At 35.1% G+C, this 18821-nt stretch overlaps 1 protein-coding gene across 1 annotated transcript; it reads left to right on the top strand.

Annotated features, from left to right (window-relative positions):
* Nucleotides 1-277: 277 nt before the first annotated feature.
* LOC144842021 (uncharacterized) lies at nt 278-5635 on the top strand. Its single transcript, XM_078698362.1, has 6 exons — nt 278-302; nt 399-457; nt 1185-1321; nt 1859-2072; nt 3854-4024; nt 4467-5635. The coding sequence occupies exons 2-6, from the start codon at nt 409-411 to the stop codon at nt 4625-4627; spliced, it is 732 nt and encodes a 243-aa protein (XP_078554488.1). The 5' UTR covers nt 278-302; nt 399-408; the 3' UTR covers nt 4628-5635.
* Nucleotides 5636-18821: the final 13186 nt, after the last annotated feature.

Genomic DNA, 18821 nt, shown 5'->3' on the forward strand with positions numbered 1-18821 from the left:
CAAAATTATTCTGATAAACAATGAATTAACTGAGTTTGAATTTTCTGTTTTAATATGGAATAAAACTTGGCCTTGACCTTTAATGCTCGGATCACAAAAAGCATATGTTTACTGCCAAGTGACCATGTGAGGGCTGAGTTTCTTTGTATGACGTACTGACTAAACCAACCAACCAATACAAAGTGACATAGAGTGACATTTCTTTTGATTCGGTTCGGGTCATATAACAATATTATATATAGATGCACAGATAATACACAGTACACCACAAGATTACAAACTGTGATCTTTGGCCACAACAGGTACCGATATTTTGGTGGTTATAGCCATAGAACATTCAATAATCCATACAGTGTGATTTCAAGAAATTATAAATATAAAATTGTATTCAATTCAAGTTCTTCAATCATGATCGAGTTGACAAAGAAGCACCATATACTGTTTGCGGTTATTAGCGGTAAGTATAACCATGGATGTATAACTAGCCTACATACGTCCATGGTATTATCATTTTATACGATCAGGTTCGCCAGCTACAGCCAAGGTTATAATTGCCATTTTATAGTCCCATTATTCCACGTGATTAATACGTTTTATTTATGGTAGACGAAACAATACTAAAGTGTACGGGAAACAAGTAAACAAGTAATACCTAATATAACAAAAAGACGCAGAGATACATCCATGGATGGGTTCGTGCATACGTTAAGGGGGATGGGGGGGGGGGGGGTGGTTGGGGGGCGGTCATGGTTGAGGTGCCGGATATTAGTAAGTGTGAAAGTAAACCTCGAGTCACTGTAAGTGCACTCAAATTAAAAACAAAAATACCAATACCAGATGTGTTCAAAATAACAGATAGGCCTGACTATGCCAATATTTTATGACAGGCCTACACGAGAGATTGTCGAAAACATCGAGTGATTTCCGTCCGTCTTCGTCACATTTATCATGTCGAGTAGTGTCCTTGTCCCGTTCGTAGAAAAAGGTCACATTCACTATAGAAACCTGGGATGAACAATGCTACATTCAGTAGGCATGTTACCTATGCAGGCTTAATTATTTTTATATGAGATCCTTGATGTCCAAATCAATAACTTAAACCAGCGAATTCATACAATTTCAAAACAACATTAATTTGATTAAATATTTTGTACATATTATGTTTAATTTCTATTTTTGTAAAGTCATTAGTTATCTGCTGGTGGTGGAGGGAAAGGCGCCTGTTGGAGAATGGACAGTGACAAACCAGGCAGGTAGAATATGCATGAAGATGAAAATGGGCGCCACTCTAACTATTCCATATTCGACTTCCACTGGACAGGTATAATCATGGTTGAACTACTTAAATTCTGTTTGGACAATTAACATTTTAATATGATTCTTACAATACTAAAGCTGTGTTCCACTAGGACGCAATGCAAGCGCAACGCACATAATTTTACCAATCACAAGAAATGGATTATCCGAACTGCTGTTTGTCATTGGTCAATTCGGTCTGTACGTTGCGTCCTCTTTGGAACCAAGCTTTAACGGTGTATTTTTATTGTACGCTGGTAAAACAACATTATCTTGCTTCACAATATAATGGTTTCCCAATTATAGAGACGCAATGCAAGGACGTAAGCGCAACGTAAGTCATTTGACTAATCACAAGCGATGGATTTTTTGAACTGTCGGTTGTCATGGTCAATGCGTTACATCTCTTGGAATCAAGCTTAGATAGCTACTGCTGCTTCAATAAACTTACTTCAGTAAACAGACATTAAAACATGATCGTGTGCTTTGCTTCATGAAAATCTCGATAAAAATACATTAAATTTAAATAGAAAAATTGGCTAATTAATACATTTTTCCATAGACGACGGCAGACGTGTATGTACCCACCTCCGCAAGCCCTACCGACTACTCTAAGTGTGAAGGGGATTCAGTGTCCTTCTCACTAAAGTTTTTCATGACACTTGCTAACTACTGGACGGTCGGATTTGACTACAAGAAATCAGGATCACAGTACCAACTCGATACAATATCTGTTGGATATACATACGACGAACATCTCCCTGGTCATACATCAAGTAAGGTTTTTATTTCTTCTCAAGTTGTTTAGATATTCGTATACCATAACGGATTAGTCATTGATGGTGATTGTAACTACTGTACTATGAATTGCTTTTGTCAGGGTTACTTATTGATCAACTCTCATTACATCCGTACTCATTACAGTGTTTTTATTTGCAAATACAAAAAAGGTATTATGAGTGAAGTGTAATATGGTTGAATAAGTTCATTGTAGAAAACTTATCAATGCAATGTAACTGCCATGCTTCAGATGCCTAAATCTTAATTAAGCATATTATTCGCACATTATTTCCGACAATTTACGGAAGCGGCAGCGCGAGTCCTGAAGTGTGCGAAATAAAAGTTTAAAGCCACATTTGTATACTATTATGGATCCACCCTTACATCCACCAAAGTTAAATTGATCTTATTGGAAAGAAACTATTGAAATTAAAATATGAGAATGAATAGAAATCAACAACAAGCAAAGCAAACGCATACGTGATGAACTCATTATCATTAAGTCGATAGCTGGAGCTGGGTTGCAAACGATATAATAGAAGTGACCCCATTGAAAGTCTTTCATATACGTTGGGCAAATATTTGGACAACTTCACAACGCCGTTTCAGTGGACAGTTTTAACATCATCTATTGTGTAATAAATGCCATTATAACGATATTATTCCATCAATAGATAAATTCAGTGTCATGATATTTAATCGTTTGATTAATATCTTTTTTTAGCCGAAGGTTGGGCATTTTAAATCCAATTATTTTAACTAAGTCTATTGCATGCTTTGCCTATTGATATGGTCTTTAAAATCAACTAAACACTCTTCATGGTTCACCGTACTGAAATTATTGTTGAATACAGTTCATTGTCGCTGTTCTCAAGCATAACTTTAGATCGGCAGTATACGGTAATCTTTTATACTAGGCTTAAGTCTACTACTTATTTATTGTTTACAAAGGTCACAAGTTACTAACTTTTAGAATTATCACGTATATATTACACACAACAACTACAACTTGAAAATTTTACTGTGAGATACAAGACAATTATCTTTGTTAGTTAACTGTTTATTTTTAAAACTTATATGTTTAATTTTTATCACATTCTTCGAGTTTAGAAGGAAGTATTGATAAATGTTATCAAAGCACTTATAAAAAGAAATGAGTAAAACTTTGAGAAATGCACGACCCGGAAGCTTAAGAAATTATTTATAAATTCCGGGAATAAGCTGAAGACATCATATGGACAACCCTCCCATAACAATATACAGTACCATGGGAAAAGCTTATTTCGGATAGGATAGGATAGGATAGGACTGCCCTCCGATACATCTGTTCCACTTTATATTACAAAAAAGGCACTGAAAATTGCCATATGGAGATACAGTAGTAGTAGAATTGGGTGCATTTAGTGGAGAATTGTCCTAAAGTCTCTTATTATAGTTGTCCTTTTTATGTTTTGTCTGTAAAGTAGGTGTTTTAGCTGGAAATATGAAACGTTTTGGGTATGGAAAGTCAACCCAGCCAAAAACATAATACCATATACACTCTACAATATTTCATTCGTACAAAATTTTCAAACCATCCAATCTTATCTCATGCAGTTCAATGGAAACTTAAATCATATCTCCACCATCCAATACAATTGTGACCTTCTCCATTAGCCCAAATGATAACACACCAAACTACTTATAGCACATACCATCTAAGGAATGTTGAACCCAGGCAACGATAAGAGTCTAAACTAGAATATGTATGATATAGTTTTTTTTTTTCAAATCATAGTTGGTTTTGCAAGTTCTTCGATAAGCAACAGTGACCTCCCAAAGACAGATGTTGGAAACTATTATGGATGTGACAATGTGACTTTTGATGTTTCTGGTGTGAAACTTGCTCTCAGCAACGTTAAGTTTCAACCGTATGTTCAAGATGTAACAACCAAAGATTTCGGTGAATGTAAGTTATAACGTTATGTTCTTTCTTTCTTTATTGAAGAAAAAAAGAACACATTCAAATTACAAACAAAATTGTTTTTACAACAAAGGAACAAACTGTAAAATACAAAACAATGTCGAAATTATCATTATATAATTATAAAGTCCTAAAATAAAATAATGAAAAAATGGTGGTTACGAAGATTCGACCCCAAACAGCAATTAATGTAAAATGGACACAGTACTATCTTTATTAAAGCAAGGAAGTTTGCTAATCACAAGCAACTGTTAGGATGATCCATCAAATTGGTGATTGGTCAATTTACTTACGTTCTTGCGTTGTTACTAGTGGGATCCAAGCTTTAGGAAAAATGTAACACTTTGGTGGTGGCACTTTTTTTTTAATACATCATTCAATTTTTGTTTTAATACATTCATGTATGTATGTTGTTCTTGTTTTACAGTGCAAGTATGTACAACAAGCAGTGGAATGGGTGAAGTGGTCGCCATCTTGATCATCATTGCTGTGGCTCTTGTCATTATTGTACCAATTGTGGTAACTATCGTTTTTGTGGTACGGCGCAAGCGCAGGAATCGCCAGTTTAATTACCATACACAACAGTAAATATCTACTTGTTATCGGGCCTACATCAAGTACTTTTTGTAAGTTTATGCAGTAATAATTATAGACGGGGTGAGGTGCGTTACCATCTGCAAAGGTACATGGTCATCAAAAAGATTTACATTTATTTTTAGTATTATCATCTTGAAGTCAACATACACTTTGTTCGCCATTTCACCACTGTGTGTTGTCTTCGTGGACACAACACAATGATGTGTGATTGTTTTCGTTCAGGTGCATACAGAACATTACTTTATGCTCTTCTATTCTTCTTTAAAATGTCCTAATGTAGGCCAACCACTACTTAACGTTTTACTTTAAATAGGTGAGACAACACGTTTTTAACCAACAAATGTTGTAAAAATAACTTTAGCTTTGTTCACACATACTTGTATAAGGCTCTTTCTATACTATCAAATTAGTTTGACGAAAAAGTGTGATGTGCCCAAATAATGTTAGTGATATGGCATCATCATGTCCATGAGCACATCTATTTTTCGGTCACATAAAGTTTGATAGTGTAGACAAGCTGATCCGAATCATATCCAGGGACAACTGACTACTAAATTCGCGTGATTGGTTACAATTTTACCTTTGTCCAATATAATTTGTATATGTTTTATACGCGATTTAATTGCGTTTTCATCTGATTACAACCGGGGTTTGATTCGATGTTTACCCGTTGTAAATCTGTTTGAGCACAGAAAAAGTTGCTGTAGGCTTGCATGCCTGAATTATCTATACATGCTTTTAAATAAAAAAAGAAGATAAATAAGTCAAGTTGAACAAATTCAACTTTTGCGCGCCAAAACATTGTATGTTTGTAAGTGACTGCTGTGTAATATTATATGACATGATGTATATTTAGTGAAATAGATTATTAAATATATTATATTATATATAAAGATTCATTGATATTGTGAAGAATATAATTTTATTAAAGAGATAAATTGTATTTCATTTGTTTAGTAGTTTTAATTGGAAACTTTTTTATATAATATTATTTTTTAAAATTTCGAATAAATACTTAAAGCAAGAATAAATTGATTTATAATTACATTTTAACTTGGTGTTTCATGGGTTACTTTATTGTTTACTGTTGACTATTACTGTAGTATATGCCATGATGCACTCGATTTAACATTATTATTTTTTTTTTTATTTTTTTTGTTATAAGAGCGTTATTTACATAGCGCTTTACACTTACAAAATGTTACAAACAATATCAAAAGCAAAATAATAAATAAACAATACAGGTCCTCCACAGGCGTTACCAAGCTATTCAGGCAATTCGATTCGGAGATGTAATTTAATTTTTTTTCTTAAAGAATAGAGGGTTGATGATTGACGAAAATTACTTGAGTTACTCCAGAGTTGTCCATATTTTGAAAAGGATTTATCACCAGAGGTGGTAGTGACGCGTGGAACATAGAGTCTGGTAACATCAGCGAAGACCACTTCTACCTGGTTCATACCTAATGAGAAAATCTTTGATAAACAGAGGTGCAACACCGCTTATACATTTGTAAACGCCCACATTTTTAACAACCTTAGATGGGGTGTGATAATGACATCTACCACGTTGAGTGAAGTGGTGGTGGGAACAGAATTTGGGTGTTGTCAGTGTAAAGATGAAACAATACACCAGCGTCCCATAAAATATTTGTGATTGGTTTCGTGTACGCAGTTAAAAGGGACGGATTAATAACCAAACCTTGGTTGGTTTTCAGGTCGGAAAGTCATGTCATTCCCCCTTATAGTTACTGCTACCAACACGTTAATTTCACACCATCTCACCCATGAACTAAATTTTATCAAAACATAGTGGTATGTGAGTACATATGACAAAAGATCAGGTCGGAAAGGTCTGTCAGACCCCTTAAAGTGACCCCCTTCACGTTAATTGCAACCCACGTCATCCATACCAAATCGGTAAAAACATAGTAGTATAGTATACTAATATCAGACACTGACAAAATACCAGGCTGTAAAGGTCATGTCAGAACCTCTTACAATTCCATTCCTTTCTACCCCGGCACACCTCCCTTACCCCACGTGCCTTATATTACGGTTTTACACAATTTTTCAATCTATCCTTTTTAACCTCTAGAATTTCTATACGGAAGTTTCGTAATAATTGTCTTTCTATAATTGTTTACATTTTAATGAAACCATTTCAATTTTGTCTTAAATTTGTAAAATAACGTAATCTCCAGTATGATATACCTATGGTGTCTTGAACTTTGTTGTCAATGTCTTGTAAACATAGGCCTACTTTAAATTAATATAAACAATTTATTATCAATATTTTGTTGTAGTCCTAAACCAAAACTAAACAAGAAATATTTCTTACAAAAACGCCGCCCCACTTTTTGACTAACAATTTTAATCATTGTTCTTTCTTCAGATATAACATGGTTTATTATATCACTTATTTTTGTTTAACAATCAGTAGTAAACATTTTATGTAAATATAGTCTGGCTTATTGTACAGAACAAAAATATAATTATAAACTAAACTGTATATGTAGGCCTACATATGCCAGGTGAGTCCGCAGGCCATTTTGAGTCGGGGAAATCAGTTTATAGGCCTACCTCCCAAGTGTATGCGTACGTACTATCTGGACCTCCGAGTGGTAAGAAGTTCATGGCATACAGGACATTGAAAAAATGTAATAACTTAGCTATATTAATACGATGTTGGCTAAGCGAAAATGGCATGTTTTTTGTTTAGTAATGTATGAAATATTTATTTTAGGCTATTTTTAGGCCAATACATACAAATATCTATGATAATAGATAACGATTAAAGTTTTAAAAGTGGACCATTACCATGACTTACCTTGAAATCCACCCAATATGTATGTTACAGTGACAATGTTGTTCGTGTACTTAATTACCGCGCAACGCGTTCATCGCGTCGCATGGTAGCATGATTGCGCGCTAGGTATCCAGCACAACAGCTATAGCAACGTACCAACACAAATCATCTGCAGCTTGATATATCAACTGTGTATGAAATACTGAGCGATAAATTCCGAATTATCTTCGTAACTATTATCGATTTATTTAAGCTATAGGGCCTAATTGCGTAAAAACAATGGAAAAGGTTCCAACGAACCGTGGTGAGTAGAGAAATCATTTAGAAACTTTTTATATAAATAGAAATAATAGTTGAAATGAATGACATTTTTTTTTTGGACACGATCAATTTCTTCGCTGTGGAAATATTCACCCATTAGGATAGACCTATATTAATTTTGTGTGGCTAGAAGATAAATTGTCTAGGTAGCTTTACAGTGTACTTTATCCTTTTATTAATATTTGCAGACATAATTGTCAACGAAACGTTCGGGCCTGTCATCCAAGGACTAAAACCAATATCCAGTTTCCGTGGGAAGACAAAGGCACAAGGAGACGATGCTACGAAGACCAGCATCAATGATTTGGCAGTCAAGCCAAAGGTTGAACGTCCTCGACACAGGATTAAGCCACCAGTTGCACCAAAACCAGCAAAGAAAAGTGTAAAAAAGATGGCGGCGCATTCAATCCAAGACGATGACAATATTGTAAACGAGGACAAGTTTCATCAGATTAAGCCACCAGTTGCACCAAAACCAGCAAAGAAATGTGTAAAAAAGATGGCGCATTCAATCCAAGGTGATGGCAATATTGTAAACGAGGACAGGTTTCATCAGATTAAGCCACCAGTTGCACCAAAACCAGCAAAGAAAAGTGTAAAAAAGATGGCGCATTCAATCCAAGGTGATGGCAATGTTGTAAACGAGGACAGGTTTCATCAGATTAAGCCACCAGTTGCACCAAAACCAGCAAAGAAAAGTGTAAAACAGATGGCGCATTCAATCCAAGGTGATGACAATATTGTAAACGAGAACACGTTGAAAAAGCCACCCAAAATATTCGGCTGGGCGAAACTCCTTGGCAACATCAAAACAAGAGGTGCATCTGTGAAAAATATGACACAGAACTTTATGCAGGACAACAATGGACAGGTACTGTACGGACATACAATAGTGCCATTTCTTCTTTTCTGTTATTCACAGGATTTAGTACATCTCTCACAATCAACATGATTTTTCTCAACTGGTGACCAGATCATAAAGTTTATTTTTTAATGCCTCATTTGACTGTTTTATGAATGTTATTCATTTTACAAGTAATTTTACATAGTGTAATGTAATTCAATTGTTGTGTGTGGTAAACAATTAACGATTCTTTCCTAAGAAGAACATGGACATTTTTTAGTACTGTAAGCTGCTTTATTTATACCCATATTCATCGTTTAATTTTACAGGCTTCTCATGTTGAAGACATCCCAGTTACAGGAAAATCAACTCGAAATATGATAGATAGTTTTGAAAGTTTTGTTGAGAAAAAGGTAGAAGATATGCCGAAGAAGTCAAAACCATCACTTGCTGGTGATTGGAACGATGATGAGGATGAGAGCGATGATGAGGATGAGATATTTTATGATGCACTTTCAGGTACTTATTACAATCAATCTAATTATTTCTCTTATTTTCACAAGTTTTTTTTTAAACCCTGCATGGATGAAATAATGTACAAAATGTCACACATGTTTGCATTTTACAGACTTGAATGACATTATTGATGAACCTCAATGCATCAGTGGTTCTGAAAATATTAAAAATCATGTGCAAGAAGATGTAGAAAGTACAAGAAAGGTCAGTGAACTGGATGTTAGCACCAAGGCAGCAGCTGCAGCCATTGAAGTCTTTGGCAATAACATGCCTCTTGACGATAGTACCCCAAATGTTGTCGTGGTCACTAAAAAAGCGAAGGATTACATTGGAGATGTTGTCCCTAATAGCCTTGCCATCATCAATAGGGACAAAGTTAGCAAAGTCGTCCCAAAATATTGTGTAATCTCAGAAAACATCACCACTTCCAATGATATCACCAATGGCATTGACAAAAATGCAGTGGATGAGTACATCTTCGGCATTATCTCAACCAGCATGAAGACTGTCGATGTAACCAACACCTTGATTGACAACACCATCTCTGAAATTGATATTAACGGCACTGTGTCCAACGACAAGATTGACAACAATGTCTCTGATGTTGAGATTGTTGACACCTTCTCCGATGCCAAGATTAAATTGACCGTCTCAAACGCCAAAATTGACGAACCTGCCTCTGATGCCAAGATTGATGACCCACTCACCGATGGCAAGATTGACAACATCATCCTTGATGTTGAAATTGACGACCCCATCCCTGATGTTGAGATTGACATCAATGCAGTCAGACAGTATGTCTCTGAAATTATTCGCTACAGCCATTATGTCGTGACCATTGACGATAGTAAGATTTTCGAAGATGCCGTTCCAAGCTGCAAGTCAAGCGAAGCAGGTGATTTATTTTATTATATCAAAATAAACATGCATTTTATTATGTTTTTTATTTACTAATACAAATAGTACTATATTATTAAAAACAAAATGAAGACATTGTATTAATTCCTTACAGACAATTTAGCTGGTGATATCCCTGCTAACCAGAATTCTACAGATGTACCACGAGCAGGAATTTTCAGACGTTTTTTTCGCAGACTTCGACGAGGCATTCGTAATATCGGTCACCACAGAACACTGACAGAGGAAATCCAGGATGCCAACGGTGAAGATAACGACAGCACAGATGCCAGTACCAATGACACCAGTGTCAATGACACCAGCAATGCTAGCAATGGCAGTGATGAAGAAGACACAGTTGACAATACATCACGCCACAGGTTCCTCTCTGCATTGTTATGCTACAAACACTAATCGACGTACCGTGCAATATAATACAGAATCAACTACTTATCAATATTACTGCAAAACCATTGGATTTTATAACTGTATATTTATAACCAGAATGATACATATTATGTCTCATATTATATCAAATGCTTAAATATAAGATTTCAAAGATTTTCAAAATATTGTATTTGCGTTTATTACTGGCCTTTATGTTCATTCACATCTGGGACTACACATTTCACCAGTTGATGCTCAGGTTGATTATGAACATGGTGATAATAATGATAATGACGAATAATTATGATACACACATTATATCTAGAAATATAGATGACGATGTTGCAACAGAAAATGAAAAATAATAAATCTAACAATAACTCAATAAATACATAAATCAAAGGATGTATTAGATGTTAAAAAGGCGCGTTTTAAGTTCTTTTAAAAAAAATAGCAATAGATTGATTTATTAATATGCGGCGAGGGAAAGAATTCCAAAAAGAGTTAGCAGAGAACAAATACGACCTTTGTCCATAGGATTTGGTGTTTTTTCTAGGAACAACCAGTAGGTTTTGATCAGACAAGCAAAAGGGGTGTAGGAGGAAAGAAGATCAAGAAGATAAGTAGGTTGTTTAAAAAGTAGGGCTTTAAATGTTAGTAAAAGGATCTTATATTTTATACGGGTAGCCAATAGATGTTATTATATAATAGGAGATGTGTGAGGATATTCTAGCAGAACGCGTGTTAGAATGCTTGTTTCATTAAAAATCACGTTGAAACTATGGTGATGAAATAACCTAGTATTCACCTTTGAAATATAAATATAATAAGGAATGTCTACTAGGCTATGTATTTGAAATGAGTATTATTACAGTAGTAGGTTTACCTAAAAATGCTCGTCTAGTAACAACCTCTGAATGGAATCATCAATGTATTACACCTGATGTACAGTAAACAAAAACAAAAAAGTAAAGAGAAGTGAACTTGTCTTTATATTTGAAACAAGCAATGGATGACGCTGTTTTAAGCTTAACACCAATATGTAAATGAACTTCAACACTTAAGAATTATTCCATTTGACATTGATACTTGACCACAACTAACACTTCCTGAGCTGGCTTCAATTTGTATGTAATACTAATAAATAGAATTGAAGCTTTTACACTCGTCTATTGTTATATACTAAAAATACAAACATTTCTTTATTAAAGATTAAGAATTAAAAAGATACAGTAATTACCGGCAAGATTTGCTAAGTTTTGTCCAGCCCAACACCTTTAGAACCAGTGCCTAGGGCAACAACTTCATATACTTGCTAAAAGATCAGTGCCGAACTTGTCTTATCATTTGCATTTATTTATTTTTTAACTGGGAGATGGGAGACTTTTCCCTATAGTTGATCCATCATACAGGCAAATCTGAAGTTTTTCGGAACTAGAGATAGATGCATTGTTACGTCTGACCAGATGAAATGGGCTACCTGTACATTTATAGATGTTGTGCCGCTGCTTAAAATTAAAAGATGAAGGTGTTAGCAAAATGACCAGGTACAATTATTTTGGCTACATGCAGTGTTTGTTGAAGGCATGGTGAAGACATTTCTCTTGAACTGTTTTGATGTTGCACATACTTTTGTGTTATGTTCCTGTGCTTGGAGGATGAATGTATTTGATAAAGGATTCTGGTGGTGAGAGAATGCATCCTCTTACCTAGTGATTTTGATGTTGGAATGTATGTGGCATCGTTGTTTAGTCTAATAGTGCATATATCTATCTGTACGACAGCTTAGTTTTATCAACTGTAAAACTCGTCCTAAATATTAAAAACCTACCCCCTAAATAATCTCTCTCAAACTAAAAAAATATATTTAAACAAATTGTCAAGTAGAGAATCGATCCTACAACCCCCAGGGCCATAGCCTCAATACAAGCCCACTGAGCCATCCAGCTTGGGGTTTACTTTGTATATGAATGAATAAAACCCGGCGCGAAAATAAAATGTTTAATCTGATAAACTAAAACTGGAATATCCAGTCCTCATTTATGCACTTTCTCTGCAAAAGACAGTCAAAGTCAGACTCAAGAGTCAATCTTCAACCAGGTTTTTGACAGAAAGATGACGATGTGAACAAGCAGTAATAATGGCACCAGGATATTTCAGAAGAGATTAAACCTCTACATGAAACTCTAGCTAAAATTATATGCCATGATACACTCGATTTATCATTATTATTATTTTTTGTTATTAAGAGCGTTATTTACATAGCGCTTTACACTTACAAAATGTTACAAACAATATCAAAAGCAACATAATAAATAAACAATACAGGTTCTCCACAGGCTATTCAGGCAATTCGATTCGGAGATGTAATTTAATTTTTTTTCTTAAAGAATAGAGGGTTGATGATTGACGAAAATTACTTGAGTTACTCCAGAGTTGTCCATATTTTGAAAAGGATTTATCACCAGAGGTGGTAGTGACGCGTGGAACATAGAGTCTGGTAACATCAGCGAAGACCACTTCTACCTGGTTCATACCTAATGAGAAAATCTTTGATAAACAGAGGTGCAACACCGCTTATACATTTGTAAACGCCCACATTTTTAACAACCTTAGATGGGGTGTGATAATGACATCTACCACGTTGAGTGAAGTGGTGGTGGGAACAGAATTTGGGTGTTGTCAGTGTAAAGATGAAACAATACACCAGCGTCCCATAAAATATTTGTGATTGGTTTCGTGTACGCAGTTAAAAGGGACGGATTAATAACCAAACCTTGGTTGGTTTTCAGGTCGGAAAGTCATGTCATTCCCCCTTATAGTTACTGCTACCAACACGTTAATTTCACACCATCTCACCCATGAACTAAATTTTATCAAAACATAGTGGTATGTGAGTACATATGACAAAAGATCAGGTCGGAAAGGTCTGTCAGACCCCTTAAAGTGACCCCCTTCACGTTAATTGCAACCCACGTCATCCATACCAAATCGGTAAAAACATAGTAGTATAGTATACTAATATCAGACACTGACAAAATACCAGGCTGTAAAGGTCATGTCAGAACCTCTTACAATTCCATTCCTTTCTACCCCGGCACACCTCCCTTACCCCACGTGCCTTATATTACGGTTTTACACAATTTTTCAATCTATCCTTTTTAACCTCTAGAATTTCTATACGGAAGTTTCGTAATAATTGTCTTTCTATAATTGTTTACATTTTAATGAAACCATTTCAATTTTGTCTTAAATTTGTAAAATAACGTAATCTCCAGTATGATATACCTATGGTGTCTTGAACTTTGTTGTCAATGTCTTGTAAACATAGGCCTACTTTAAATTAATATAAACAATTTATTATCAATATTTTGTTGTAGTCCTAAACCAAAACTAAACAAGAAATATTTCTTACAAAAACGCCGCCCCACTTTTTGACTAACAATTTTAATCATTGTTCTTTCTTCAGATATAACATGGTTTATTATATCACTTATTTTTGTTTAACAATCAGTAGTAAACATTTTATGTAAATATAGTCTGGCTTATTGTACAGAACAAAAATATAATTATAAACTAAACTGTATATGTAGGCCTACATATGCCAGGTGAGTCCGCAGGCCATTTTGAGTCGGGGAAATCAGTTTATAGGCCTACCTCCCAAGTGTATGCGTACGTACTATCTGGACCTCCGAGTGGTAAGAAGTTCATGGCATACAGGACATTGAAAAAATGTAATAACTTAGCTATATTAATACGATGTTGGCTAAGCGAAAATGGCATGTTTTTTGTTTAGTAATGTATGAAATATTTATTTTAGGCTATTTTTAGGCCAATACATACAAATATCTATGATAATAGATAACGATTAAAGTTTTAAAAGTGGACCATTACCATGACTTACCTTGAAATCCACCCAATATGTATGTTACAGTGACAATGTTGTTCGTGTACTTAATTACCGCGCAACGCGTTCATCGCGTCGCATGGTAGCATGATTGCGCGCTAGGTATCCAGCACAACAGCTATAGCAACGTACCAACACAAATCATCTGCAGCTTGATATATCAACTGTGTATGAAATACTGAGCGATAAATTCCGAATTATCTTCGTAACTATTATCGATTTATTTAAGCTATAGGGCCTAATTGCGTAAAAACAATGGAAAAGGTTCCAACGAACCGTGGTGAGTAGAGAAATCATTTAGAAACTTTTTATATAAATAGAAATAATAGTTGAAATGAATGACATTTTTTTTTTGGACACGATCAATTTCTTCGCTGTGGAAATATTCACCCATTAGGATAGACCTATATTAATTTTGTGTGGCTAGAAGATAAATTGTCTAGGTAGCTTTACAGTGTACTTTATCCTTTTATTAATATTTGCAGACATAATTGTCAACGAAACGTTCGGGCCTGTCATCCAAGGACTAAAACCAATATCCAGTTTCCGTGGGAAGACAAAGGCACAAGGAGACGATGCTACGAAGACCAGCATCAATGATTTGGCAGTCAAGCCAAAGGTTGAACGTCCTCGACACAGGATTAAGCCACCAGTTGCACCAAAACCAGCAAAGAAAAGTGTAAAAAAGATGGCGGCGCATTCAATCCAAGACGATGACAATATTGTAAACGAGGACAAGTTTCATCAGATTAAGCCACCAGTTGCACCAAAACCAGCAAAGAAATGTGTAAAAAAGATGGCGCATTCAATCCAAGGTGATGGCAATATTGTAAACGAGGACAGGTTTCATCAGATTAAGCCACCAGTTGCACCAAAACCAGCAAAGAAAAGTGTAAAAAAGATGGCGCATTCAATCCAAGGTGATGGCAATGTTGTAAACGAGGACAGGTTTCATCAGATTAAGCCACCAGTTGCACCAAAACCAGCAAAGAAAAGTGTAAAACAGATGGCGCATTCAATCCAAGGTGATGACAATATTGTAAACGAGAACACGTTGAAAAAGCCACCCAAAATATTCGGCTGGGCGAAACTCCTTGGCAACATCAAAACAAGAGGTGCATCTGTGAAAAATATGACACAGAACTTTATGCAGGACAACAATGGACAGGTACTGTACGGACATACAATAGTGCCATTTCTTCTTTTCTGTTATTCACAGGATTTAGTACATCTCTCACAATCAACATGATTTTTCTCAACTGGTGACCAGATCATAAAGTTTATTTTTTAATGCCTCATTTGACTGTTTTATGAATGTTATTCATTTTACAAGTAATTTTACATAGTGTAATGTAATTCAATTGTTGTGTGTGGTAAACAATTAACGATTCTTTCCTAAGAAGAACATGGACATTTTTTAGTACTGTAAGCTGCTTTATTTATACCCATATTCATCGTTTAATTTTACAGGCTTCTCATGTTGAAGACATCCCAGTTACAGGAAAATCAACTCGAAATATGATAGATAGTTTTGAAAGTTTTGTTGAGAAAAAGGTAGAAGATATGCCGAAGAAGTCAAAACCATCACTTGCTGGTGATTGGAACGATGATGAGGATGAGAGCGATGATGAGGATGAGATATTTTATGATGCACTTTCAGGTACTTATTACAATCAATCTAATTATTTCTCTTATTTTCACAAGTTTTTTTTTAAACCCTGCATGGATGAAATAATGTACAAAATGTCACACATGTTTGCATTTTACAGACTTGAATGACATTATTGATGAACCTCAATGCATCAGTGGTTCTGAAAATATTAAAAATCATGTGCAAGAAGATGTAGAAAGTACAAGAAAGGTCAGTGAACTGGATGTTAGCACCAAGGCAGCAGCTGCAGCCATTGAAGTCTTTGGCAATAACATGCCTCTTGACGATAGTACCCCAAATGTTGTCGTGGTCACTAAAAAAGCGAAGGATTACATTGGAGATGTTGTCCCTAATAGCCTTGCCATCATCAATAGGGACAAAGTTAGCAAAGTCGTCCCAAAATATTGTGTAATCTCAGAAAACATCACCACTTCCAATGATATCACCAATGGCATTGACAAAAATGCAGTGGATGAGTACATCTTCGGCATTATCTCAACCAGCATGAAGACTGTCGATGTAACCAACACCTTGATTGACAACACCATCTCTGAAATTGATATTAACGGCACTGTGTCCAACGACAAGATTGACAACAATGTCTCTGATGTTGAGATTGTTGACACCTTCTCCGATGCCAAGATTAAATTGACCGTCTCAAACGCCAAAATTGACGAACCTGCCTCTGATGCCAAGATTGATGACCCACTCACCGATGGCAAGATTGACAACATCATCCTTGATGTTGAAATTGACGACCCCATCCCTGATGTTGAGATTGACATCAATGCAGTCAGACAGTATGTCTCTGAAATTATTCGCTACAGCCATTATGTCGTGACCATTGACGATAGTAAGATTTTCGAAGATGCCGTTCCAAGCTGCAAGTCAAGCGAAGCAGGTGATTTATTTTATTATATCAAAATAAACATGCATTTTATTATGTTTTTTATTTACTAATACAAATAGTACTATATTATTAAAAACAAAATGAAGACATTGTATTAATTCCTTACAGACAATTTAGCTGGTGATATCCCTGCTAACCAGAATTCTACAGATGTACCACGAGCAGGAATTTTCAGACGTTTTTTTCGCAGACTTCGACGAGGCATTCGTAATATCGGTCACCACAGAACACTGACAGAGGAAATCCAGGATGCCAACGGTGAAGATAACGACAGCACAGATGCCAGTACCAATGACACCAGTGTCAATGACACCAGCAATGCTAGCAATGGCAGTGATGAAGAAGACACAGTTGACAATACATCACGCCACAGGTTCCTCTCTGCATTGTTATGCTACAAACACTAATCGACGTACCGTGCAATATAATACAGAATCAACTACTTATCAATATTACTGCAAAACCATTGGATTTTATAACTGTATATTTATAACCAGAATGATACATATTATGTCTCATATTATATCAAATGCTTAAATATAAGATTTCAAAGATTTTCAAAATATTGTATTTGCGTTTATTACTGGCCTTTATGTTCATTCACATCTGGGACTACACATTTCACCAGTTGATGCTCAGGTTGATTATGAACATGGTGATAATAATGATAATGACGAATAATTATGATACACACATTATATCTAGAAATATAGATGACGATGTTGCAACAGAAAATGAAAAATAATAAATCTAACAATAACTCAATAAATACATAAATCAAAGGATGTATTAGATGTTAAAAAGGCGCGTTTTAAGTTCTTTTAAAAAAAATAGCAATAGATTGATTTATTAATATGCGGCGAGGGAAAGAATTCCAAAAAGAGTTAGCAGAGAACAAATACGACCTTTGTCCATAGGATTTGGTGTTTTTTCTAGGAACAACCAGTAGGTTTTGATCAGACAAGCAAAAGGGGTGTAGGAGGAAAGAAGATCAAGAAGATAAGTAGGTTGTTTAAAAAGTAGGGCTTTAAATGTTAGTAAAAGGATCTTATATTTTATACGGGTAGCCAATAGATGTTATTATATAATAGGAGATGTGTGAGGATATTCTAGCAGAACGCGTGTTAGAATGCTTGTTTCATTAAAAATCACGTTGAAACTATGGTGATGAAATAACCTAGTATTCACCTTTGAAATATAAATATAATAAGGAATGTCTACTAGGCTATGTATTTGAAATGAGTATTATTACAGTAGTAGGTTTACCTAAAAATGCTCGTCTAGTAACAACCTCTGAATGGAATCATCAATGTATTACACCTGATGTACAGTAAACAAAAACAAAAAAGTAAAGAGAAGTGAACTTGTCTTTATATTTGAAACAAGCAATGGATGACGCTGTTTTAAGCTTAACACCAATATGTAAATGAACTTCAACACTTAAGAATTATTCCATTTGACATTGATACTTGACCACAACTAACACTTCCTGAGCTGGCTTCAATTTGTATGTAATACTAATAAATAGAATTGAAGCTTTTACACTCGTCTATTGTTATATACTAAAAATACAAACATTTCTTTATTAAAGATTAAGAATTAAAAAGATACAGTAATTACCGGCAAGATTTGCTAAGTTTTGTCCAGCCCAACACCTTTAGAACCAGTGCCTAGGGCAACAACTTCATATACTTGCTAAAAGATCAGTGCCGAACTTGTCTTATCATTTGCATTTATTTATTTTTTAACTGGGAGATGGGAGACTTTTCCCTATAGTTGATCCATCATACAGGCAAATCTGAAGTTTTTCGGAACTAGAGATAGATGCATTGTTACGTCTGACCAGATGAAATGGGCTACCTGTACATTTATAGATGTTGTGCCGCTGCTTAAAATTAAAAGATGAAGGTGTTAGCAAAATGACCAGGTACAATTATTTTGGC

The sequence above is a fragment of the Antedon bifida genome, chromosome 5 (genome assembly GCF_963402885.1).
Source record: "Antedon bifida chromosome 5, ecAntBifi1.1, whole genome shotgun sequence".
Classification (NCBI taxonomy): Eukaryota; Metazoa; Echinodermata; class Crinoidea; order Comatulida; family Antedonidae; genus Antedon; species Antedon bifida.